General features: G+C 39.9%; 1 protein-coding gene across 3 annotated transcripts in view; it reads left to right on the top strand.

The window, feature by feature from the left end:
• The window catches only part of SLC9A9 (solute carrier family 9 member A9), a 531610-nt gene that overhangs the window by 123196 nt on the left and 380996 nt on the right, over positions 1-27418 (top strand). For all 3 annotated transcript variants that reach the window (XM_079101085.1, XM_079101084.1, XM_079101086.1), the window contains exon 5: positions 14838-14953. In XM_079101085.1, coding sequence (XP_078957211.1) covers positions 14838-14953 — 116 coding nt within the window. The remainder of the gene's footprint in view (positions 1-14837; positions 14954-27418) is intronic.

The raw sequence follows: 27418 nt of genomic DNA, 5'->3' as shown, positions 1-27418 counted from the left end.
ACCGTAGACGGAGTACTTCCTCGGATGCCTCTTTTTCCACCTGTCCTGCTTCCTCTTGCTACCCACAGCCTCGTGAAGGAAGGAACTGGCCCAGGTGCTGCTCATCTCCCAGGCCCATGGTGCCTGCCCACTCTTTTCCACTCCCAGGAGTCTGGGATGAGACCCTGTAATTAATCTCTTCTTTGATGTGAACTGACAAGAAGAAGTTAAGTATGTCAACCCTTGGTATCCATGGACGGTGGGTTCCAGTCTCCTTCCACTCTCTTGAATATCCAGCTTCACAGATGCCCAACATCTTTACACAAAAGGACGGACTGTCCGCCTATAACCTTGATGACTCATCCCCCATGCTTTAAATCAGCCCTAGATTACTCATAATACCTAACACAATGCAAATGCTCTGTAAATATTGTTATATTTTTTAGAGAATATTGACAAAGAAAAAAAAGTATGTACATCTTTAGTATAGATATAATTTTTTTTCTTATAGTTTCCATCCATAGTCAGTTGAATCCAAGGGATCCATGGATCCAGAGGGCCAACTGTATGTGACTTTTTTTCCTAGAAAATATAGACATTTGAAGAAAAAGCATCCTTTCTCTTTTGAAAATAGCTCAAGGTAACACTCTGTCAAATCCAGCCAAGTTGTGATGGGCCGTGATATCTTGGTATGCAGGAGAGAGAAAGACATTTTTAAAATAAACCTCACATTTGACAATGTATTTAATTGAAGACATGCTCTTTGAAAATAATCCCTTCGGGAAATGTATCTTACAAATGATTTTAATGCCCGACCTCCTCTGGCTTCTCTATGACAATGAAAAGACACCCTATGCTGACTTCACTTCTCGGTTTTGCAGTGGGGGGATCCTTGATTTACGGTGGGGTGGTCCTGTCTCTCCAGGGCGCTCTCCCTCCTGCCTTGGCTTTCCCTTCCATCTCCTCCTTCTCTCCACTCCTACCATCCCTTTAGTTTGGTAAATAACTACTGAGCACCTATGTGTAAGTGATCCAGCGTTCTGGGAATGGCTGACAGCTGTCTCTGCCCTCATCCTTCCAGGAAAGACAGAACTAAGAACATCTACTCCATGCTTCATGGTTTAATCCTATGGTGAGAAGTATAAGTGTTACAAAAGTTCTTACTAAGCAGCTCTGTTTGCAACGAGGCCAGAATGATTTCCTTCAGAAAATAATGCTTGAAGAATATTTGAAAGCAGAGTAAAGAAAAATCTCAAGGGGTGGTTCGGTTTCCCAGGGCTAGAAATAGTGCGACATCCTTACTGAAGCAAGTCCCCCTGACACTAGAAAAAGAGCCTCCGTGTGAAATGTGGTGGACAGCCTGCGAGACACCGTGTTTGGGTTCCCCTGGGAGAGCAGGCCCTGTTGTCTTGGGGAGTTAAGTGAGCTTTGTGAATGCCACTTCCCATCTCCTGGGGTGATTGAGGTATTCAGCCCAGGCCAGGATAACTTGATCCCATTCTAACCCCACGCTGAGCATTCGTGAGGAAGTGACTATCAAATCTGGAAAAAAAAATCAGTATCCTGTGCCTGATTTGTCTTCTATCAGTCTTGTTTTTTTTTTTTTTTTCTTGTTTCTTTTTTTTTTTCTATTTTTTGCTCTGATAAGTAACTAAACACTAGCACATGTTGTGAATTACAAAAATTCCCATTTTTCTCTCTCAAGTCTTTGCCTTTTTTTTTTACTTTCGCTTTTTATAAAACCATCAAACTTTACAGTTTGAAATCACCTTAAGAGTCATTTAGTTCCATCCCCAAATTTGTTCCCCCAAATGCACCTATATCTTTTTATGGAATAAGCCAGGATCCATTTTACAAAACACTTAAGAGGAACTTAGATTCCTCCAGGAAAAGAAGCTCACTGCCTTCCACAATAGCCCATTTCTGCTGCATTCTTTGGGCAGTTGTTCAATAAGCTGACTTGACCCTTTGGAATGTTTGCTCTTATTTTTCTTTCCTGGATTTTTGGAGCAACGCATGTTAAATCCCTTTTCTCACTTTCTTGTGACCACCTTCCAGTTCCAAACTCCGGGTCAACATTCCTTCCTGGCTTTCTCCCACAGGGCAAATGCACCCCTAGAAACATATTGCCCCCTAACATGTTTCTGACCCCTCGACATCTTAGGAGACATTTTCCAAATGGGATGTTTAGAATCAGAAACTATGTCGCTGAGATCTGATCAGTATTGAAGATGGTGGGATTAACATGCCCCCAGGTCTGCCCAGTGTGCTGCTGTCAATTCAGTCTCTCCCACACAAGCCCAGTCCTTCTTCTGCCTTGGATCTGCCTCTTAGTATCTTCTGTCCTCATTTCTCTGGACCTTGGAAGTTCTATGTTGTTGGTTGGAAACAACATGTGCTTTCTATTATGAAACCCATGAAGCTATTTGTGACTTCTGGCAAGTTTGCCATCTTCTGCTGGCCTTTGCCATCTTCTGCTTGGGTTTCTGCCCACTTCCTTCAAGAGGACCTGAGATTGGGTGTGCTAATATTGGGAAAGGTGGTTACATTGCTACAGGCCAGCAACAAAACCAAGCACACCGTCGAGATCCATTATGAAGAGCCAGTCATCTTAAAATGACTTCTCTGTTCCCAGTGAGGTCTTGGCAGCTTTCCATGGTGGAATCAGATGAAAACATGTTTCCATATTGAAAGCTGCTTATGGAAGTCTTCTCTTGGCAGTTTCCAAACTACAGTCTTTCTCAATTTATTGGTTCTTTGAAGGAGCTGGTCAGTGCTAAGTGGTCTTTTGTGCTTCTCAACAAAAATGACAATTGGAAGAATTATAAAAAAAGAGAGAAAAATCTTGAGTCATTCGACAGTGGTTCTTGGTAAACACAGAAAGAAAGATTATTATTAGTACCATTTTATGGACAAGAAAACAGAGGAGAAGAGGAGACAGGTAACTTGCTTATGGTCAAAGAGCAACATTATCTATCGGCAGAGACATTCACTGGACTTGGCTGCCTGTTTATTCCTCTGTTACCCCAGTAGATCACCTATTATCTTTCATTTTTTTGTCCAACATCTTCCTGGAGTTCTGGGAATATATTGAACACTCAATTAAAAATGCACTATATAACTTAATAAGTAAACTTGATTCTTTTTAAACTTTCTTGTTATAAAGGAAACGCACTAATTCTTTCTGTGTTGCATCCTTAAAGATCAAATCAAGCTTGATAATGGCAGATGTTTTGTTGCTCAGAAAATGGAATTAAGAAATCAAATCAACTATTGTTTCACTTTTTTCTTAGCCTTTGTCTGCAGATGGTTCATGTCACTAGGTTCTGTCTTAAAGCTGAATTCAAACCCCAATCAACTCAGATCAGGTAGAGTCATGCAGAACTGCATACATTCCAATCCATGATTAATAGTGGAAAGTCAGTCTTTATATCAGGTTAGTAAGGGTTTGTAACTGGGAAGAGGGGCATAAATGAAAAGTAAATTATTTCAGCTCTCTGTTGTATAAACCATATTACTGGGTAGCTATTAGACATATTCCCATATTTCAGTTAGTACTGGCCCAAGCTAGGTCTAGCCCTAGTCTGGTCAGTTAATGTTATGTCAGGGACATTTAAGAATAACAAGGTGTAGCTGGGTGTGGTGGCACATGCCTGTAATCCCAGCAGCTCGGGAGGCTGAGGTAGGAAGATCACAAGTTCAAGGCCAGAGTCAGCAACTTAGTGAGGCCCTAAGCGGCTTAGTGAGAGCCCGTCTCAAAATTAAAAAAAAAAAAAAAAAGAAAGAAAGAAAAAGGAAGGACCGGGGTTGTGGCTCTATGGTTAAACACCCCTGGGTTCAATCTCCAGTACAAAAAATAAAATAAAAGGAAAGAAAAAAGTATAACAAGGTTTAGCAAACCTCCTCACCTTATTTAACAGATACTTATACTGCCAAGTAAGGAGGGAGTAGTAGCGATCTCAAAGCTCAGGATGTACAAAAGAATAACTTCTTTATGAGACTAAAAAGGTTTTATTGTGCTTTTATTCTCTAAAGCACTTGGTAGTTCCTTTTCTATTTCATTAGTGGGTAACCTCTGTTATTAGAAGAGAAGCGTACAAGAACAATCTGTCTGCTCTGAAAAGCGAATTGAAATATTACAAAAGAGGATCACTTTGCCCCCTCAAAGGAATTTCAAGTAACTAGTTGTATTACATGCATCACAAGCAAAACAGGTCATTCGAAGCTCTCCATTCTAGATGTAAAAGGTTTCAAAAATATATTGATGTAGTTGGGAATGAGTCAAGGCAAAAAATTGATGTTTGATTTTCATCATTCACAAGATAAATTGTTCATTATATCTTGTCACTAATAATGACGATATATTTTAAGGCCATCAATCAAATGGTAAATAGTATAACATCTTAATTTGAACTAAATATGTTTAAAACATCAACATTATTTATGAGCTTGCTACTTGCTGAAAAATTGATCTGATTGGGGAAAATCCATAGAGTTGCATTTTCTTGTTATTTGCATTCATTGCAACCAGCCTTTGGTTTCAGGGTTCCAAATGGTACAGCCGGAGGACATAAATATGCTTTGGGGACTATGAAAAGAGATAGAAAATTCTCTATGAGTAGTATATTAGTCAACTTATATTCAAACCACAGGTTTTATTCCCTTTGCTGAAGTTCGGGCAGCAGAGTCTTCCCTTTGCCGGTGAACTCTCCAAGGAGAAACCTGGAATTTCAGGCCTAGCTCTGCTATCAGTGGGGTTCAGTGTGACTCTGGTCAAGTCACTAACCTGGCAGGTCTTGATGCTGGACTGAATCATTCCTGGATTGATTCCTAAGTTGTTTTTTTTTTTTTTTTTTTTTTTTTTTGCGGTGCTGGGGATTTGAACCCAGGGCCTTGGGCTTGTGAAGCGAGCACTCTACCGACTGAGCTATATCCCCAGTCCCCCTAAGTTGTTTTGTTCTCCTGATCTAAACAACTGGTCCCCAACAGTTGGATTCATACTTAGGGAAAATGGCGGAGAATAGGCTATGGGCATGGCTGGGCCCCTAAGTGCCTTGTGTAGTTAATTCATCTATGAAAGAACACTGGACCTTGATTTTATCTGCCTCCCAGGAAGGATGAGAATAAATGAGGCAGCTGTCTTTCGGGGTTTTTAAAGATGAAAAGCCATGGCCAAGGGCCAGGTGTACGTGTACAGGACAGTGGGATCCTCTCTTCCTGCACTCGCCTTGGTGAACTTCATTCTTTGAGACATTTTGACTAGCATCCTTACTGGTTATATATGAAAGATTATATGTATATATGAGTGTATCTGTATATATGTCTACATGTTTGCATCAACATGCACACACACGTACACACACACACACACACACACACACACACACACATGCACATACACATACTTGTACTGCATATCAGACCTTCTGAGTTAATATAATTCAGCCCAAAGCAAAGAAACTTACTGTATTATTTTACTAATCAACATGCTTTCCTTTAAAAAAAACAAGAAATTTCTGCTAGGATTTTTTAAATATTTAAAAGAAGAATCTTGAAAATCCCTTTTATCGCTTTTTAAAAACTCGGTAAGACTTTACCATGACCAGCATTGGAGGTGATGAGACCAAAGCACCTGTCCATCTGTTTCCCTGTCAGGGAAGGGTGGGGGCATCTCTGCACCAAGGCTACAAGTCTCTGTGCAGCTGCAGATCAAAGGGACCACAGAGGTCTGTTCAATTTTACATGTTAAGTGGGGGACTTCTTTCCCTCTCTCCCTTTTCTACAAGGAGCTCCAGATTGGAGTCACAGTTACAGCACCTTGATTCCTCACATGCTACTCAATAAAAATGCTATTCAATAATTTTCTGTCATCCCAGATCGGCATGGAGACCAAGTCACCAAGCAGTGGGTATTGAGTGCTCATGTATACACGGATTGGTTTTAATGGAGTCTCAGGCAAGCACCATTTGTGAATTCAAAGTGCTGCCCCTTAAGACTTCCACCAGGGCACACAAATGACTGAGCTATTTGCTTACCTAATCACATCCTTATTTACTCAAAGTGTGGTGTGAGATCTGCAGCAATGGCGCCACCTGGGACTTCAGACGGGACGAAGAATGTCAGGCCCTGCTCCAGAATACAAGAAGTGCTGATTTGGAGCACTTGCTTTGGCCCTGGCTGCTTTTAAAGAACACTGATACCTGAGCTCTTCCTGTGGAGATTCTGCCATACTTCCTCTGGGGTGTAACCTGGACATCAAGATTTTTGAAGCCTACTAGTCAATTCTGATAGTAGCAAAATTTGAGAACCAAATTTTAGTACGTGGTGGACACATCTATTGAAATGAATCACCCATTCTACATTCAACACACTTGTTTTGGTGACTTTCGCTACCTTTACTTGTAGTGATTCCCGCTGTTCCTCTGCCTCTCCCCAGCTCCTGTCTGATTTCATCTGCCTTCCAGAAAAGACTCAACTCCAATACTTTCCTCCAACCACGGTTCTCTCCTCTGAATCCATAAGCATTTCAACTTTAGATTTCTTACTAAGCTTCTCATTTTCACTTAGCAGTCCAGGTTTTTGCACACGTCCTTCATCCTTCTTCTGAACTCATAAGCTCATTAACCCCTTAGCACCTAGCAAGGCTGGGTAATGTGCACATAGATGGAGATGGGAGTAGAGCAGACACAACAGAACAGTCCAAAAGTGTTGTCTCTCTTCTAATTAGTCAAGTAAGATGGACACACAAAAAACGTGTGGGTGAAATTTAGGATCTGGATGAAATAAAGGCAAGGGTTGAGAAAACTGGATCAGAGAAGAGCTCCTGGGGGTACAAGTGGAGAGAAGGATGGCAGGGAGACAGCAGTGGGTCTATCCAGTGAGCACTCAGCACTAAGCACTTCTGGGAGGAGAAGGCAGAATGCACAGGGACTGAGCACTGAGCCTCTAGGATCACTCAAGCCCCGAGGGTCCACATCCTGGGATGCTGATGCAAGCTGAGCAGCTCTGTAAGGGAGGTTTGCCTTCCGGGGTACGTGGTTCCATTAGTGAGTGGGGCTGGTCCCGCCCTGCCGCATGGCTCCTTGGTCTTCTCGTGTGCGCTTAGGTAGGTGAGAGAGCAGTGGGCGAGTGGGCTTGGCAGCTGCAGTCAGGAAGTGACCCCTCTTCACCCCTGAAGGAGCCCGCCTGCTCCCAGACAAGGCAGTGAGAGACACACAGTCAGGCTGCCCGGGCAGCTTCTCCCCTAAGTGGGTTCATCTTTGAGCAGATCTCTGCCTCCCACTGTATTTCAACCTTGCAATTTATGCCCACTCCATATTCATGCTTGGGATTTATATCATATTTCCTCCAAGAACCTTGGAGCACTTCACAGAAGGAAGGCTTCATCCCCTGCAGGCAACTGCGTGGGTTGCCGTAGCAGCAGGAACTGGCACAGAACGCAGGGCTGAGAGAAGCCTCCCAAGGAGGCCCAGGAAGGCGACCAGCCACCAGGAAAGTAGGCAGCAGCCCCGTGACAAGTGGGCTGGTGTGACTCCCTTTCCAGTGTCTCAAGGTCCTGGAGCCGGGACCTAGTCAGGGCCAAGCATCAGGGTATTCATGGTGACCTTTTGTCTGCAGTCTTCCGATCCTGAAGGAACCTGACGGTGGCTGGATTTGGGGAGAGGACCCTCCCAATCGGAATCAATCCAGTGCTGAGAATTTATGAGTTCCCCAGGACAATATTATTCTTGAATATATGCCCCAGGGGAAAAAAAAATAAATGAAGCGTGGGTCTGAAACTATCCACAAGCTGTGAACCAACGAATAGGACACGTGTTTGGAGATCAGCCTTCTGGAAGCATCTCACAACTCTCCTATTAACCGCAGTGCGCTCAGGTCCTGGGTTCTCCCACCTGAGAGTGGATTCCATGCAGTGGCCTGTCTCACAGGCTTCCGTGGGCAGGGTGTGGCTCTCGTGACCCTTAACGGGACTGGGCCACACAGTTTTTTCTTCAAATTCACAGCAATTTCCCATGTTTATTCACGATGATTCAAAAAAACTTCCTTTTCTGGCAATCTAGCCATAACTTGGTGAATGCCATGTTTAAAAAAGAAAAGGAGGAAGAAGAAGAGTTGGGAAAGGGGGAGGATTTCTTTATAAAAATATTTAGATTTACTGTAGTATGCTGATTTTAAGTCCTTTGGGTATAAACCGAGGAGTGGGATAGCTGGGTCAAATGGTGGTTCCATTCCAATTTTTCTGAGGAATCTCCATACTGAAAGGACTTAAAATCAGCATACTACAGTGATGCAGCCATATCAATGTTCATAGCTGTTCAATTCACAATAGCTAGATTGTGGAACCAACCTAGATACCCTTCAATTGACGAATGGATAAAGAAACTGTGGTATATATACACAATGGAATATTACTCAGCCATAAAGAAGAATAAAATGATGGCATTTGCTGGTAAATGGGTGAAGTTGGAAAAAATCACGCTAAGTGAAATAGGCCAAGCCAAAAAACCAAAGGCCGAATGTTTTTCCTGATAAGTGCAGGACAATATATAACAAGGGAGGGGTGGCAGGGGGAAGAGAAGAATGAAGGAACTCAGATGATGTAGAGGAAAATGGGGTGGGAGGGGGCGGGGGACAGAAAGAGAGTAGAATGAGACAGACAGTATGACCCTATGTACATGTATGAGTACATGAATGGTGTGAATCTACATCGTGCACAACCATAGAAATGAAAAGTTGTACCCCATTTGTGTACAGTGAATTAAAATGCAGTCTGTAAAACTAAATAGTTTAATTAAAAAATAGATTCAGATGACATATTTTAAAATCACCTAAACAATTGAACTTTCTGGAACTTTTTGTTTTGAAACATTTTCACAATGTGCCTTTTGGGGTGGAGTTTAGTAGTGTGAAACAAGCTCATGAAATGTAAAATCAGTGCATACATCATGAACACGTAGTAAATTGGGTGTGGTGAGCATTTCTCCAAATTCTCTTTTACCCATTACTTCTGCTGAAGTCACGTGACTGCCATCCTGTGATAGGCTACTTTTTGAGACCAGGTCATGGATTTCCATCTTTGTATCCTCCATAGCACCAGTACTCTGCTTTTTAAAGAATAGCACTCACTGGGAGTTCCATTCAGTGTAATGTCACTAAGATGAAATCAATGGTAGCAAATTTTGCTTAATAGGCGGATCTGCTGCTGCACACTGCAACCTATGCTGTCACCAACTTCAGATGGACCTCCGAGGACAGCTCACACAGGTTTGCAATCTTCAGAGAATTTCGTGCACTGGATTTTACTGGATTCCCTCTCCCCATCAGACTACATCTGTCCAGTCTCCTGAACCATCCAAGATACTTTCTGTGTAGTGCTCACAGACTATACCACCCTGGGTGTGGTACTGCACACCTGTAATCCCAGCAACTCACGAGGCTGAGGCACGAGGATTGCAAGTTCCAGGTCAACCTCAGCAACTTAGCAAGGCCTTAAGCAACTTAGCCAGACCATGTCTTACAATAATTTTTTTTTTAATTTTCCAAAAGTGCTGGGCATATAGCACAATGACAAAGCACCCCTGGGTTAAATTCATAGTACCATAAATAAAAAGAGGAGAATACATTAACATGGGGGTGGCTGATGGGTTCACTTTTTAGCCTCCCAGTTAATGCATTTATATCTAATTGGTTTTTATAAATAATTATGTGGCAACAATCACAATAGCTCCATTAGTGGGAATGCCTAGTAGATGCATAGTAGTTTTTGAATTATTATACTCAGCAGTATTAATGACCATTGGTAGATTATTTGTAATAAAAATGACCATAGTGACTGGACAGATTTTGTTATTGTGAGTGTGTGTGTGTGTGTGTGTGTGTGTGTGTGTGTGTGTTTGCTTTGTTGTTTTATATTTTGGTATCATCTGAAGAAGCAACTAGCATAATAGTTACTTTAGGTCCATGAGTTGATTTGCAGTAAATAGGGTATGTATCTTTGTAAAAGCTAGTGATATGTGTATTTGGGTGTGTATATGTACATGTCCACCCCAATACATTTGTTTACCCTTATTTCAAAAGCATTATAGAATTGGTGGTTAAGGGTGTTAAACAGATTTCAGGAGGTCATAGACCTCTACCATGAAAACCATAAAACATGGAAGAAAGAAAATGAAGATTCTAGAAGATGAAATGACCTCCCATGTTCATGGATTAGGAGAATGGCTACTGTTGACATGTCTATGCCATTGAAAGTGGTCTACAGGTTCATGAGAAGCCCCATCAAAATACCAGTGACATTCTTCACAGAACCAGGAAAAGCAATCCTAACATTCATATGAAAGCACAAAGAAGACCTCAAATAACCCAGGCAATCTTGAGCAAAAAGTACAATACTGTAGGCATCACAATACCTAATTTCAAAATATACTACAGAGCTACAGTTTAGAAGAAAAAAAAAACAAAAAAACCTGATATCGGCATCAAAACAGGTATGTAGACCACTGGAATAGAATAGAGGATCCAGAAATAAACCCACTCATCTCCCGCCAAGTGATTCTTGACAAAGTTGCCAAAAACACTTTGGAGAAAAGACAGCCTCTTCAACACATGGTGCTGGAAAAACTGGATAGGATATTCACAAGTAGAAGATTGAAACCAGACCCCTATCTCTCACCCTGCACAAAAATCAGCCCAAAATGTATCCACGACCTTAATGTAAAACCTAAAACTTTTGAAAGTACTAGAAGAAAACATCGGGGAGACAGTTCAAGGTGGCACAGGCAGTTATTTCCTGAATAGTCCTTCAAGAGCCCAGGGAACGACAGGAAGGATTGACAAATGGGATCACACAGAATTAAAAAGCTTCTGCACAGCAAAGGAAACGAGAAAGGGAAGGGCCAACCGAGAGAATAGGAGGGAATCTTCACCTGTTTTTCATCAGAGAGGTGATTAATATTCATACATAAAGAACACAAAAAGCTTAGCAACAAAAGAACAAGTACTACAGTCAAAAAAAAATGGGCAAGTCCTCAAAAAAAAATGCACAGTCCTCAAAAGAAGTACAGTTGTCCAATAAACATATGAAAAATGCTGAATATCTTTAGCCATCAGGAAAATGCAAAATCAAAATTACATGGAGATTCCATTTCACCCCGGTCAGAAGGGCAATTATAAAAAAAATTTTAAAAAACAACAAAAAATGAAAAATAACAAATTCTGGCAAGCATATGGAGAAAATGAATACTTGTACACTGTTGTGGGGGTGAAAATTAGTATAGCCACTATGGAAAACAGAATAGAGGTTTCTCAAAGCACTAGAATTAGAAATACCATATGATCCAGCTATGTCACTCTTGGATATTTAATTAAAGAAACAAAGTTAGCATACAAAAGAAATACCTTCATATTCATGTTTATTGTGCCACTATTCACAGTATCCTAGATGTGGAATCAATCTAGAAGCCCATCAACAGACGAATGAGTAAAGAAAATATATATGCAAGTGGAGTATCATTCAGCCATAAAGAAGAATGAATCATCATTTGCAGGAAAATAGAACTGAAGGACATCATGTTAAGAGAAAACAAGAAAGACATGAAAAGACAAGTATTGTACATCTTCTCTTACATATAAAAATTTAAAAATAAAATTTAAAAAAACCTGAAAGTAGAAGAGGAATTATTTGCAAAGTGAAAAGGAACTGGAGAGGAGTAAGAAGAGAGGGAGGGATGAAAAGGGTAGAAAGGAAGGTGGGTGTCATCTAAGCATAATATGAAAATGTCAAATAATATGTTAATAGTTTAAATATTTTAAAACATGTATAGACTTTGATGTCCACTGCCTATATTCAAGTCAAAATCTACCATAAGCTAACTCTGTGACTGTGGGCAAGTTACTTAAACTCTCTGATTCCTAATTTTCTCACTTGGAAAAAGGAATAATTATAATACGTAACTCAGAGGATTATGAGGATGATACGATGTAATAAATGTTTATTGTGTTCATAATAGTGCTTATAATGTACATTGTTTTTATTATGGCTTTTTTTTTAATTGAGAAAATGCAATGAAGCAAACAAGAAGAGGGTCACATTTAACTCTATGTAACTGCAATTAACAGTAATAATGGATTATGTGCTTCTAGTATTTTGTTTTCATAAATGAATTCCTAAGTATAGTCGATTTTTTAAAATTGAATTTATTTTTAATTAATTTTTAAATAATTCCCTTTTCTGTGCCTAATAAATATTCTTGCAAATATTTTTAATAGTTGCATTATTAGTCCATCATATGTATGTTCTGCAGTCTGTCTTGAATTATTTACTACAACCAATATTCATGATCTGCTAATGATCTGAATACACACTTTTTGGTACCCATTTGCTTAACTTATTGACATAAATCCACAGGAAACCAATGAGCTACTGAACATCTAAAAAGTTAGTATTTTAAGATATAGAAGCACACTTTTAATTTTACAGCAATAGTGTGTGAAGTTTCTGGCTTCCTTGTTGCTAAGCCTAGGTAGCACATATACATATATTTTTAATCTTATCCAATTTAATAGCTTCTACACAATATGCAACAAGTATATTTGAACTGGAACCTCTGATTCTTAACCTGTGAAATTAACTAATAGATACAGAATTTCCAGAAATACAGTCACAGATCATAAAGCTGATATTGATTCCAGAGCATATGTCGATGCTCCATATTTGAAATGTAGTTCAAACGAGAAAGGATTCTGGGGGAGCCGGGCCAGTCCCACGAGAGGCTGAAGGTGAAGCAGGAGCTTTTCTATAGCGAGGCCATGGCTGTTGGGAAAGTCCCAGGGTTTTCCAGACGGCAGATTCCATTTCGGGGAGTGACGTGGAGAACAGACAGAGTCTGAACTTCTCTATTTTCACTTACTTTCCATCCTGCTAAACTGCATGTTCCTGTGCATCTTTGTGATTTTACTCATGGGTCTTAAGCACGAGCAGAGAACTCGACGCTCTTTAGGGGTTCAGCAATAAACATCTATTGAACAAGCGTGTGAGCTGGACCGAGCTAGCCTGTGCCCATCAGGAGATAACACACTGGGCACCCTGATGTGGCCCGCCTGCTCAAGTGTGGAGGAGCTGCCAAGAACAAGGCCCTTTGAACTGGCCTCTTCGCCGCACCCAGGGGCATGCCCTACTGGCACCTTTGCTCACAGAGGCTTACCACCTGCGACCTGGTTGACATTCAGCCTCCTGTGCCAGGCACCTCGCTCCCCAGTGTGGGGCCTCCGTCTCCCGCCCACCACGCATGGGCTCACTTGCACACTCAAAAGGTAGTCATATTTCTGATTCCTAGGCAGGCTTCATTCCTGCCCCTGGAGACCCCCCAGAACAATACCTCATGGAGTGGTTGAGGTCTGTTCTATGACATAAGGTATCATGCTGAATCTAGGCCACGTGGAGGTAAAACCTGACCAGCCTGTGCGCCCACCTCCCTTCAAATCTGGGGTTCACAGTTTACAGTGTCACTTAAATGAGTCACTTAATCACTGTGTTCAATTTTCTGATGTGTAAAATGAAAATAGTAATACCCACCTTAGAGGCTCAATGTGTGAATTAAATAAAGACAGCAAAGAAGTAGAAATAGTAAATAAATGCTACGTGCTATTTTGATCATTGGTAGCAACCATGATGACATTATTGAGAACTTCCTAGGTGTTCAACACCACATGTTTATTATTTCATTGATCCTTAAAACGCTCTGTGCAACTTGATTGTTACCCTACCTTATGACTTAAGATATTTAAGATTAGTAAGTTTCAGGAAGAGCATAAAATCATATCGCCTGTGTTCTAGAGCCTGTATTTAAATGCAGTTGTGTCTGAAAGAGAGGATATATTTCTCTTAAAATTTTGACATATCTGTATTCTTGTTGAAAGTATAATTTCTCATATCTGATCTTTAACCTTTTTAGCCAAAGCCTCCAATCTCAGAACAATTTTCAAACACATTAACTTTAAGTGAATGTATTGCAACATCCCTGTGTTGGTTTGATGGTCTGTAGTTTCTAAGATCTTGCAGACCTTAGATTATACCGCAGTTCAGTTCACCGAGCTCTGTATTTTCTCTACTAGGGTTTTAGCAAAATCAACCAACCAAATGAACAATTAAATACAATGTAAAGACTACAGGGTGCCAAAGGACAACCCAGAGGATTTGTATCCTATAACATGGGGACACTGAGGTTAGAATCTTCAGAAAAGAGCATCTTTTCGGGTAAAATCCACGGGTCACCATGTCTGCCTTTGCCTTGCTCATTGAAGTTGCGCATGCTCTCACCTCCAGGCTTCTCCACGTGGGCGGACAGCGCCGGGACACCAGCAGATAGAGACTCGTCTGTTGTAAAGGGGCTGGATGACCGGGCCCTGCCAGTGAGTGGCCAATACCCTTCTCCTGGTGGTGACAGATGTGAAATTCGAACCCTTTGCCCACACCCCCAGCAGACAAAGCAAGGAAAGCTGAAAAGCAATCCATTTACAGATGTTGACACAGCCACTGTATTTGTGGGCATGATTTGTGGTGCCACGTCTGACAGATTATTTTTTAAATCCTTGAGATTTATCTTGTTTTCGTTGAAATAAACCATAAAATGCCCTGTTACCTTTTGCTGAGTGAATGAATGGTGGTATTTGGTTCAGAGTGTCTTTCACAGGTTGGAGATTGGAATGAGCTGAGAGCCAGGGTCCATGAACTGGCAGGATGGGGTGATTTGTGCAGGATGCCTGTTCGCAGCCCCACCAGGAGGGAGGCTCCTCATGCTAACAGAAGTTTTCACAGGACTCCGCTTGATGTTTAAAGATCTTATTTTTCTCTCTTACAGGTTAATCGTATATGGTTTTGTCAAGGCTATGGTATATGCCGGCCAGTTGAAAAATGGAGACTTTCATTTCACCGACTGTTTATTTTTTGGTTCAATGATGTCTGCTACAGATCCAGGTAATTGCTCAAATAGTACATTTCTTTCTTTTTAAGAGGCAAAAGTTTAAATTGAATGCTTCTCCAAAGACCATCAACTGAGTCTTCCTAATAATAATTCCTTATTTCTCATCACTTGCAGTTGACATATCTGTTAGTGATTTTTTTTTTAAAAGAAAAAAGAAATTGGTGACTATTCAGCTAGCTCTCAAGAAATTGGTCAGAAAATAATTTGAGTTGTGGGAGAGTTTTGAAGTACATTATAATTTATTTCTATAGAACTTTCAGCCATTTTGAGCTAAAGTCCTTAATTTTTCTTGACATTTCTTTCAAAAAATAATCTCTTAAATGGTCAGAATACCTCTTATAAATTGTTTACCATGGAACTTTTCAGGCATATCGTAAGTAGGGAGCATGGTAAAATGATATACCCTTTCCAGTTATCAAACATGGCTGATCCTTCCCACCACCTCTCATCATAATTGTTGTTTAGTGTTAAAGCAAATCCTAGACATCATATCCAATGTGTAAATATTTTGAAACAATGGATACTGCCATTATAAAACCTAAAAATATTCACATTCATGATTGGCTAATATCAGAGATCTATTTGTTGTTTGGCTATCCCCAATTGTCTTATTATCATTAACAGTTTGTACCAATCAGGGTCCAAACAAAGATCACACCCTACAACTGACTGCTCTGACTGTTAAATTCCTATGGATCTTTAAGTTACTCTCCATTTTCTGTGTCATGTATTAGGCTTTTAAAAAGTAATTTACCTTGTGGTTGAACTGGAATAGATCCTTTGGATGTTCCTGGGTGCCTCTGATTTCTTGTAAACAGAGGTTCAAAGCCAGGCTTAGTCAGATGCAGGTCCAGCTCTGCTATTTATCTAGTTTACTTTATAGGTGACTCTGTGAGCCTTCTATTGCGTCACCTCGGGAGGCCGCAGCCTGATTGTCACACTGTTGGATTGCTGCTCCAGCTAAGACCACCAAGCACACTTGCAGGGAACGCACACAGTGCATGCTGCCATGATGTGGCACTTACTCTGTGGGACCAAGGGATGTTCCAAGGGGGACTTAGGGCTAAGGAGCAGACCTGGCTTTGCATTTGTGGTTTTAGAGAAAGTTTAAGGAATCAAGTTTAGGTGATGTCAGGAAGTGGAAGCTGTTCCACAATGGCATGAATTCTACCTAGAAGGAGGGAAGAGTAGACAAGCTTCCATATGCAGTTGGTAAAGGAGTCTCCATCCCTTCTGAGAGGGGGATGTTTGCTCAGTTCTGTGGTTTGGATGAAGTTCTGCATTTGTGTGTAGACATGGTTGCGGAGTAGACTTGTTTTGTTTTGTTCCATCATGGCCACAGAATGACCTCGTCTGATGTTGTTCTGTGAAATCATCTGTGACCAATAGGAACACACGGCCCAGCTGAATGTACACGGCCCAATCACTAATGTTCAGGGCTGGTTTTCTTTTTCTTGGAATGGCCCTCTGCAGGCCTGTTGGTGACTTGTTATAAATGCAGACTCTCAGGCTCAATGCCAGACCTAGTAAATCGGAATTTAATAGTTTTCCCAAGTAATTCACATGCACATTAAGTTTCGAGAAGTTTCTCCTTTTAGAGTCCCCTGTTCTGCCTAATGGGGTTGGTACTCACTGAGGGTTGCTGTTTAATCCAGTACTTATTAAGGATCCCAAACTAGTGGTATGCAAATTCCATCCTATGTTTTGCATTTACTAGCAGGTACTTTCGTTAAAGAAGTCGTTTTCCAGTTCAACTATTTGAGTACTCCACAGTATAGTATAAACAAAAAACAAAAAATAAAAATAAAAAACAATGAAGCAGGACAAATTGATTTTTTTTCCTACATTTATTAATTTTCATAATAGAATGCTGTTTCTTTTGCATCCTCTATATGTTTACCAGTGAGATGGGTTCTTTAAAACATCTTTATGAACAAATGGATTTATTTTCTTTTTTATTTTTTCTAATTAGTTATGCATGACAGTAGAATGCATTTGGAGACATCACACATGATTGGAGTACAACTTCTCATTTTTCTGGTTGTACATGATGTAGAGTTATACCTATCCTGTAATCATATATGTACATAGGGTAATAATGTCCTATTAATTATACTATCCTTCTTACCCCCCACAGCCTCTCCCCTCCCTTTACTCCCCTCTGTCTAATCCAAAGTACCTCTATTCTTCCCTAGCTCCCCCCTTATTGTGAATTCATATCCTCATATCAGAGAAAACATCCTACCTTTGTTTCTTTGGGATTGACTTATTTCACTTAGCATAATATTCTCCAGCTCCATTTATTTACCAGCAAATGCCATAATTTCATTCCTCTTTAAGGTTGAGTAATATTCCATTGTGTGTATATGCCACAGTTTCTTTACCCATTCATCTGATGAAGGGCACCTAAGTTGGTTCCATAGTTTAGCTATTGTGAACTGCGTTGCTATAAACATTGATGTGGCTGTGTCACTATAGTTTGCCCATTTTAAGTCCTTTGGGTAAAAACCGGGGAGTGGATAATTGGGTCAAATGATGGTTCCATTCCAAGTTTTCTGAGGAATCTCTATACTACTTTCCAGAGTGGTTGCACCAATTTGCATTCCCACCAGCAATGTATGAGAGTACCTTTCTCCCCACATCCTCACCAACATATATTGTTGCTTATATTCTTGAGAGTGAGATGGAATCTCAGTGTAGTTTTGATTTGCATTTCTCTAATTGCTAGAGATGTTGAACAGTTTTCCATGTATTTGTTGATTGATTGTATTTCTTCTGTAAAATGTCTGTTCAACTCCTTTGCGCATTTATTGATTGGGTTATTCTTATTATTTTTTGATATTAAGTTTTTTTTAGTTCTTTATCCTGGAAATTAATGCTCTATCTGAGATATATGGAATACATGGATTTTAACATAGTTGATGTGTTTCAGTCAGACTATTGTCATTGTTCTTAATGATCAAAATGTTCCATCTGGGATAAGCAGAAACCTCTTCAAATTTCTCCAATAACCTTTTGCCATGCCCCCAGAGGTCTTTGATAAGCATCGTGCATTTGAGAGGGACTAGATATTCTACCCTTACCTTGTTTTTTGTGCCTTGACTCACAACCAGCCATTCCTCCAACAGGACTTGGTTCTTTCAAAAAAGGAGCCTGTTTAGAGACCACAATCTGGGCAGTAAGAGTTTTCATTGCTCCTGAGCTGGTCACGGATTAGACCTTTTTGGTTAAGGAGTAATTATATCACAAATTCACATTAGTCTGTTCAGTTCAAATTTAGGAATATGGAAATTTTATTTTAATTCCTTGAATTTTAATTTACATTTGCATTTTATTCTGCCTACTTTTCTTCATCCTACTACATTAATATAATTTCTTCCTCGCTTAAAATATATGCTATCAAAATTATAATACATATACTATTACTAAAAATACAATCTCTGAAAACTGCTTTGGATTTCATTGTGGTTATTTTTAACCTTTAAATATATCCCCCTAGGGATGTACAATTGAAAATTACTCTGTTTTAAAAAAATCACTTAAAATTATTTCTCCATGTGGTCCAGCCACAAGTCAATGCACAATAATGATCATCTGTTTAATTCTGCTTGTTTTAAAATTAGATTTAATATCTATAGGATTCTAAAACGAAAGCCACAGCATAAAATAAATCTACCAACTCTCCCTGTTCCATCTATCCCAATTTTCCAATCACTTTGGAAAGCTTATACTTTCATTTTTAAGCAAAGACACAAACATAAATGTACTAGTACGTGCTACTTTACACATGGTTGCCCACCTTACTTTTGTTTAACTAACAGTATTTTGGAGATTACTCCATGGCAATCTGTAAGACACCTTTCTCATCTTTTTTTGTCGCTACAGAGTATACCATGTTTACCAGTTGGTTTAGCCGGTCCTTCATCAATGGACACTGGAGTTCTGTCTTGTCTTTTGCAATTATGAATGGCAATGCAATTAATAACCTTGAAATGAATAGCTTTTCATAGTTGCCAGCATTTCTTTGAGATAAATTTCTAAAAACAGATTAAAAGGTAAACGTATTGGTAATTTTCCTCGATGCCAGATTTCTCTCCATAAAGCATGTACCACTTGGCATTCATACCAACCATACGTGGCAGTTCCACTTTTTCACAGTCTTGCAAATGCAGTAGTCTACCAAAAGTTTGGATTTTTACCCATATATTAGATGAAGATCCCTATGTCCCTGGGCTTTGACTTAGCTCTTCTCTCCATGGGTAAGGTTGAACACTTATTTATATATCCAGAGTTTCTAAGAATTTTTTTGAAGACCATTTCTAAGATGCCTTTTCCAGTAGAGTTGGTAAGTTTTATTAGCCCTTGATATATTAGCCCTTTTACTGTATTGTAAGTTAAAATGCTATCCCAGTTTGTCACATTTTCTTTTGCTTCTGAGGTGGATGTGGGGGGTGTTAATGTGATGTTGACCTGCTTCCTGGAAGAGGATGCAGTGAAAGTGGGTCTGAGGGGCGGGACCACGGAGCATGGAGCTGGGAGGAACCCAGAGATACCCTGCTGCAGCCCCGGGCTTCGGGGTGACCTGGCCACTTCATCGCTGCTGGAGGATTTCATGTTACACTTGCTGAAAGATTTCACACCACCCTTGCACAGCCCTGGGGAAATGCAGACGTCGCTTGGCAGCCACCAAAAGCTTGGACTCAAGACAAAGTATTTCAGTCCATCCATGATTTCTCGCTAGTTAGGGTCCTTCTCTTCCGGCACATATGAGCTGTCAGCCTTGCAGAGTCAGGTCCTATCTCAGGTCCCCTATGCATAAAACCGCCCATTGAAAAGCATCGCCACCACTGTTTCCTGGTCCCCAAACTGTAGGCTGAGTTTGTTGTGCTCTCTGGAGTGACCCAGCCAACCACAAGCACAACTGAGTTGTTCAAGCTTCCCTCTTGTGGCTGGAGATGTCTCCAAGGTTATGTTTACGGGACACAGAAAAACTGATTGAAATAAGGGAAAATATCCAACCTGGTGAGAGGATTATTTATCTGCATTATGTCAAACAACTGATCTGATTGGATTTTTTGGAATACAAAATTGTCTCGCAACCATAAAGAAAAGCTTGGGAACCAACCAAGGCCCCTGCTCAAGTCTGGTGTGGATCAGCTGTACAACTTTGAGCAACCACTTAGCTTCTCTAGATTTTGTGGGTTCTTGGAGGTGGAAGATATGCAATCTCATCTTCTAGCCCTCTATTTTACAGATGAAGAAACTGACTCTTCATCTGTAAAATCAAAGTTTCACCCAGAGCGCTAATATCCTTCTGGCTCTAATGTTCCATGATTCTAATTTCTATGAGACTGAGTTTGACTTTTTTTTTTAAAAAACAAACTTTTGTTTTAAAGAAAGTAAGTCAACCTGAAGCCTGTCACCTGGGTATTCTGGGGTTCTAACCCCAACTCAGCAAATGCTAGAGATGATTTCATAAAGCAGAAACCCGGGTATGAGCAGGAACACTTAAGTTCCCTTCTTTTACTGGTGCTAATTGTTATCTTAAAACACGCTGAACCCACTCTCTGCTAAATTGGTGTAATTTAAGATCTTCAGCAACCTTAGAACACCTAGTTAATCTTACCCCACAATTATTCACTTATTGCTAAATTCTTGTGACTCACTAATTTACGGAGGAGAACCTATGCTCTCCAGGGCTGATATTTCTTGGCCTTCTTTAAATTAATTCTTTTCCATTTAGCTAAATCTTAGCTAGGTGTTATTATCTGTTCGTATTTGTCTTTTCTAGATACACATTGAGGCTTACATCCAGTTCTTCCTGCATGTCTCAGACTCCCATCAGTCAATTTTTAGTTGAGCTCCACTTAGCGTGATTTGACTATAATTTGATTAATTTTATGTCCTCTTTCCTCACTGGCGAGCTCTCGCTGCTGATAGAAAGGTCATCAGCAGCACCAACAGTGAGTGGGTAACTGAGGGCAGAACCCTTGGAGAGAGAGCTTGTGAAATGCAGAGTGAGGAAAGTGAGGTCCTCAGCTAGCAGGCTGGCTCTTCTTTAGGAATGTTCAGAAAAGGAAGAGCAGGAGGATGGGGAAGAGGAGAGAAAAAAGATTCTCAAAATGCAAGACAGTAAAAAGCTCAGTCACCAGAAATGGCTGCTTTCCAGAACAGTTGCAGAGGCTGAAAACCTGGGAAGGGCCCTCTGACCTCGTCCAGTCCTCCTGTCTCCTTCATGACTGACTCGGGGCCCAGTTTGGTGAATCTAGACTGTCCAAGATACTGATTAATAAATCTAACATGTCCCTTCCGATGGCATGTGAGACGGAGAGCCAAGTCTTGGAGATGTGCGCAAACACGTGGGGATCCCAGCACAGCCCGGGTCCCTGAGCAGACCCGTCTGGTTCCTGCCTCTTCTTGGCCTTATCTTCTGGCTATCGCTCCCTCTTTGTTTCAGTTAGACCTCTGCTCAGATGTGGCCTTTGAAGTGACATCACCTTTGCCAGTGAGACCCCTTCCTGCCTGTCCCCTGAAAGACCGCGTCTTCTTTTCCCCAGACAGTTACCTCCAGATCCCAGTTCCTCCCAGACCCTCTCCTGTCTCACTTGCCTCAACAGCACAAATCACATTTATTTACTTGTTTGTTTGTCCCCTCAATGGGAAGGTTTGTCTCTATTTTTCTGGATTTTCCCCCTCTTTTCAGTTCAATATCTCCCGTATGTAGAACAGTATCTGTTCAACAAATACTCGGGAAACTGATGAATGAGTGTCTTTGTGGGAGAATCTTTGAGAGCAGAGCGGAAAAGGATCGCTTCTCAAACAGAGAGGTGAAGCAGTTGGACATCACAGTTCACTTTCACCCATGAGGGGCCCTGTGGCCCCAGGAGGGACAGGGACACAGGGTGAAGGTCGAACTCCCAGCAGATAGCTGATCACACTCGTGGTTTCTGTCCTCTGAAAAAGACGTGTTCAACTAAACAAAAATCAGTGTCTTTCTCCTTGCCCAATGAAGCTGGCCCTTCTTTCTCCCCGTTGACCTGCGTGGTTGTAGCTTAACACTTTCCAGGGAGAGCAAGCCATGGCCTGTAGATTTCCAGACGCTGTTAGAATAGCGTGGGCTTTTATAGGCTGGAAAATATTCAAAATAGTAGCTTCTTTTAGGGGAAGAAATAAACTTGGTGCATTACAGCAAAGTATGGAATAATCACTCAGAAAATGCCAGAAACTTGTTCTGGTGCTTTGCAGGACAACTCTTCCCTCAAGGTCTCCAGGAAGCCACTCATTCAGCACATGTGATCTGCGCATTTCCTCACTTCATCAATTTCCCTCTTTCCTATTTGAATTAAAATGCCTTCATTTTATATGATGCAGCTGCATCGAGACTCAAATACAGCTGCACTGTTTTGAACTCCAGAAATATTAGTCCAGCAGTAAAAGCTAGAGAATAATCCTCACTTGAGAGTCAAGGAAGAATGAATCCAGGGTGTCCTGCATTTGGGTAATGTTGGATAGGGCACATTGTGGAGATGCTCTGTGACTCAAGTATAAATATGCCCTAGATTTCAAAGGCTTAATAGGCAAAGAGTAAGATATATAATCAATAAGGGCTTTTTAGCCTTTTTTTTCCAGCACCAAGGATCAAAACCCAGGGCTTTGTGCTTACTAGGCAGGTGTTCCATCCCTGGCCCATAGATTTTTATATTAATTACATGTTGAAATATTACTCATTTGGTATTGAGTTAAATAAAATATACTATTAAAATTAATTTCACCTGTTTCTTTTTATTTTTTTAATACGACTATTGGAAAATCTTAAACTATGTACATGGCTTGCATTATGTTTTTATTGGACAGAGCTGCTATGGAGCCAAATACACAATCCTTAATAAAACTACCACAATAATTTAAAATCAAATAGAAGAATTAAGCACAAATACAGTGCACAGCATAGATTATGGCATTTGGTGAAATACAGGCAATTTATTTTTAGGAGATTGAACTAATATGTCTGAAATTTTCTTTGTAAAGTCTCTTTTCTCTGTCTCATTTTTCTGCTCCAATGCATAATAACCCATAAACTAGTTTACGCCCATGCGTTAGAAGCAATGCAAAGAGAAATGGGAGTAAATATCTGTATGATTTAAATACAATAGATGTGTCATTGAAACCATAAATACTGCAGCCTCTGACTTGGGAAAAGCAGATTCAATAAGCTCTGGCCCAAATGTCTCGATTGTGTTCTTTTCCTTAGTAGAACATTAATAACATGTTATGAAGGTCTGACAATCTCAGAGCTGTTTTTCTTAATGCCCATTACTGTTTTGTTTTATACAGCTTGCCACAAATCCAAGAAACTTGACATTTACATTATGTTAGCCCTGTTTCAGAGTTTGTTGACACACTTAATGTTCCTAAATTGGGTAAACTCAGTATCAGAAATAAACATTTATCTGAACAGAGTAAATGGACATTACCTATGAAACCAGTTGAGAAAATGGAGTCCATAACTCTTCATCAAGTGTAAAGTTTAAAAATTCGGCTGATATAAATTATTAGTAGAGTTTTCCAATTAAAGAAAACAAAATATACATGGTGCTTAATAGGATCCATTTCTTTATCATCTTCCTCCCTAAATACTATTTGGTAATGAGATTGAAGAAAGCACGTGCAGATGCCTCAAACCACAAAGGACTCCTTGAGTTTTACAGGGCATACAGTCAGTATTTATTGAATAAATTGAACAGACATTGAATGTTGGTTAAGAACACTGTCCAGATGTGGAACAAGCCTGTGTTGAAATCTCCATTCTATCTGATCAACCTGAGCTTCAGCTTCTCCATCTAGAATAAGATTTATTTTACAGATTTGTCATAAAGATTAAATGAGATAACATGTGCTATTTTTATTGATATTATTTTTATGAAGCATTAAGAGGAGGAGTTTTTATTTTTTAATCTATTTTTTACCATCAGCACACTAGAATGAGATACACACATTTTGCTCGTTTCCCTGTTGATAATCATAGATTGCAGGAATCTCCGTCCTTGGTTGGTGGATGCCCCCCCTCAGCAGCTACACTCTTCTGTGAGCTGCTTGTTAACACCGGGAGTGTAATACGTGTGATGTGGCAATTTTACTTTGGAAAAAACGCAAACGTACTTCCATATTTCTTTTCATAGGCCGAAGGTAAATTTGAACATTGTCATCTTATCCCTATGTATGTGGGAAGGAGTCTCTAAAATTATGGGCACTCTTCTAATGTCACCACGAAGCTCTGATCCAGCCTGCAGGTTTTCTATCATTCACGGCTACCCTTGGGTACCCCGTCCACATTCAGATCTCCCTGATCTTTGCTCTTTGTTCTTCAGTCAGAACCCAGACAAGAGTCCCATGAGAGATTGTCACCTCTCTGCCTTCTCTTTTAGTCCAGAGTCAGGCTCCCTCCCTCCTTTTCTTTGTGCTCATTGAGGAAACTGGGTCAGTTCTATAGGAAGTCCACATTCTAAACCGATCTGTGTGCTTCCTGTGGTATCATTTCATGGTCCCTGTATCCTCGTATTTCTCTAAGTGAAAGTTCGTTTCCCTCCCCATTCAACGTTCATGTCATAGTTTCTTATTGATGCTTATTATCTGAACCCGATAGTTTCATTAGGATTGACAAAATGGTAATTCTTTTCTAATGCGGTCATTTCTGCCAAGTTATTAGTTAGAATTATTCCTGCAGCAAAAATGTCTCATGTCCTTACTTTAAACCACTCCTTATATCATCAAAAAGTAATGTACACTTGTTTTCTGTATCCTTGGTCAAATGAGCAGCCATAAAAACATGCCCATTATAAACACATGGTTTTAGACTTGACCACAATGCTATCATCATACTTAAAATAGTAATTTTTGTGGTAGGTAAAATAATGACACTCCAAAGCCCCAGTCTCCATAACTTGTGAATATGAACACATTAATTCACAAGACAAAAGAGACATCATAGATGTGATTAAGTTAAAGACCTTGAAATGTGCATGAGTTATAGGGATGGGTCCAATCTAATCAAGTGGGTCCCTTTAAACCCAGGACCTTTCTCGGCTGTGACTATGGAAGAAGAGACTGAGAGATAAAACAGTGCTGGCTTTGAAGATAAAGGAAGGAACTTGAGCCAAACAAAGAATATAGCTGGCTTCTACAAGCTGGAAAGAGCAAGGACCCTGTCCCCTGAAGCTTCAGGCAAGGAATGTATCCCTACAGATACCCTGATTTTATCCCAGTGAGATTCAAATTAGAGTCAACCACAGAACTATAAGATGACAAATTTTTGCTGTTTTAAGGCAATAAGCTTATGATAGTTTGCTACTGTACCCAAAAGAAAGCCACTACATTCCCTAAAATGTTATCGAATATACAGTTAGGTTAAAATTTCCCAAATTTTCTCATATAAAAAAATTATAGCTGCCTCCTTAGATCAAGGATCCAGACAATGTCTGCAGATTATTTTAGAGATGGTCCAAAAATAATAAAATCATGAGATATTTTTGTGAAAAAGAGACCTTAGGGATCACTTAATCTAACATTCTTATTTTCTAAAAGAGAAAACTGAGGTTTAGAAGGAGTAACTTGGCTGTAGGACAATCATTTCAAAACTCAACATTACAATCAGTCAAAAAAAATCCCTAAGGGTTAGCAGTGGATTCTGGGAAAGTAGTGACCTTAACTTGCCTCCCTTAAGTCTTGTTACTCAAACTTATTTAGCTAAGGTAAAAAGCTGCAAACTTCTAAATGCAACCAAGTGCTAGTGAAGCTGGAGATCTGAACAGCTCTTGCAGATGCAGCAGGTACTAAAGCTTCTTCTCCATTGAGTACCACGACCATCTAGATGCCTGTGTCAGAGAAGGCACTGGATGGCAAGTGGAGAGCCATGAATCCTGAGAAGGGTTGGTAGAAAGTGGGAAGGAAGTAGGTTGACAATGGTCCCACATTAGTGAACTTGACCTTGATTCCTGGGTAGCAGGTGGCCTCCTCCAGGGGCCTGAAGGATAACCCACTTGCTTCCACACCACCAACCTGTCCTCAGCCACTTCCAGAACTGCTATCATAGAGGCTGGTCCAATAATCTTGAGCCCCTAAGTCAATAAACTAAAATAAATCTATATCAAGACTTAACAGAAGCCTGAGAGGACCAGTTGGAATAACCAGGAAGTAAATTCCCAAAGGGATCAGAAGATGATTGAAAACCACCTTATAAGAGATCTTAAGAAAAAAAAATATGAAAAAAAAAAAAGATCTTAAGGAGACCAAGGGCAGATACAACCCACAATTTTCCAAGTAAGCAATTGAATCAATAAAGAAGAGTATGGTGCAGTTAAAACATGAATTAGCAGAAGATTTAATAGAAAAACATTTGAAAAGAACAGAACAAAAGATTAAAAGATGTAAATTATTAAGAATAGAAACTTGATGAATAAGTTCAAGAGACATCAAATTTGAATGATACTAATTCCAAGATGAGAAAAAAGAATAGGTGAAGAATAAACAAATGAAGTATGTCTTTCTGGGTTAATAAAGTGCCTCCAGTCTGCAGATTGTCTTTCTGAACCTACCACATATCAGACAGGATTGAGAAGAAAATGATAAAGTATATATCTAGACCAAATTCCTAAATTATAAGCAAGAAAATAAAGCTGAGAAAACAATCTATAAATAGAAAAGAATCAGACTGCCTTTGGATTCATCATCTGCCACTCTTGATTTGGAAAGAAAGCAGAGTAATATCTTCAGACTACAGAAGGATCTATTGTAAGTCAGGCCTCTGATACCCAGCCAAGATGTCATTCATCCATTTGAGTAAAAGAAAGCTATTTAGAATAGACAAGAATATCATAACAGAAGAAGAAAAGTTAGAAAATAGTCTAACTGAACATTTAAGCCAGTTGTAAATATGAACAGATTGGATTTTTTCCATCAGAAAGTCTTTCTGCCTGATTACAAATCAAACCACCTACTTATATGTAGTTTACCAAACACACTTAAGAAATGATATTTTTAAATTAGCTTGTAAGAAAACTGATGTGCCAAGAGACACCAGGAAAATGTAAACACAAAGAATATTGAATGACAATAGTAATAACACATGAGGGGAATTTAAGGTTAAAAGCACTAAATAAGGATATATAATGTGTGATAAATGGCATAATTTGTAAATAAAATACAGTGTTCATAAAGTCATATGCATGTACCAAAATGTAGTTGCTGAATATATTTAAAATATTTTGAAATGTATATTAGATTTTTAATCTCTGTGACCATAATACTTGACCAGAACAATTTAGAAAAAGAAAAGTTTATTTCAGCTCATGGTTTCAGAGGTTCAGTCCATTGTGGGCCAACTGCATTGTTCTGGGCCCAGGTGAGGCAGATCATCATGGTGGAAGGACATAGTGGAGGAGCACTACTCTATGCACGTCAAT

The sequence above is a fragment of the Sciurus vulgaris genome (assembly GCF_902686455.1).
Source record: "Sciurus vulgaris genome assembly, chromosome: 10".
In the NCBI taxonomy this organism is placed as follows: domain Eukaryota; kingdom Metazoa; phylum Chordata; class Mammalia; order Rodentia; family Sciuridae; genus Sciurus; species Sciurus vulgaris.
Note: the sequence above shows the minus strand (reverse complement) of the source record. Positions and strands in the feature narration are given on the sequence as shown.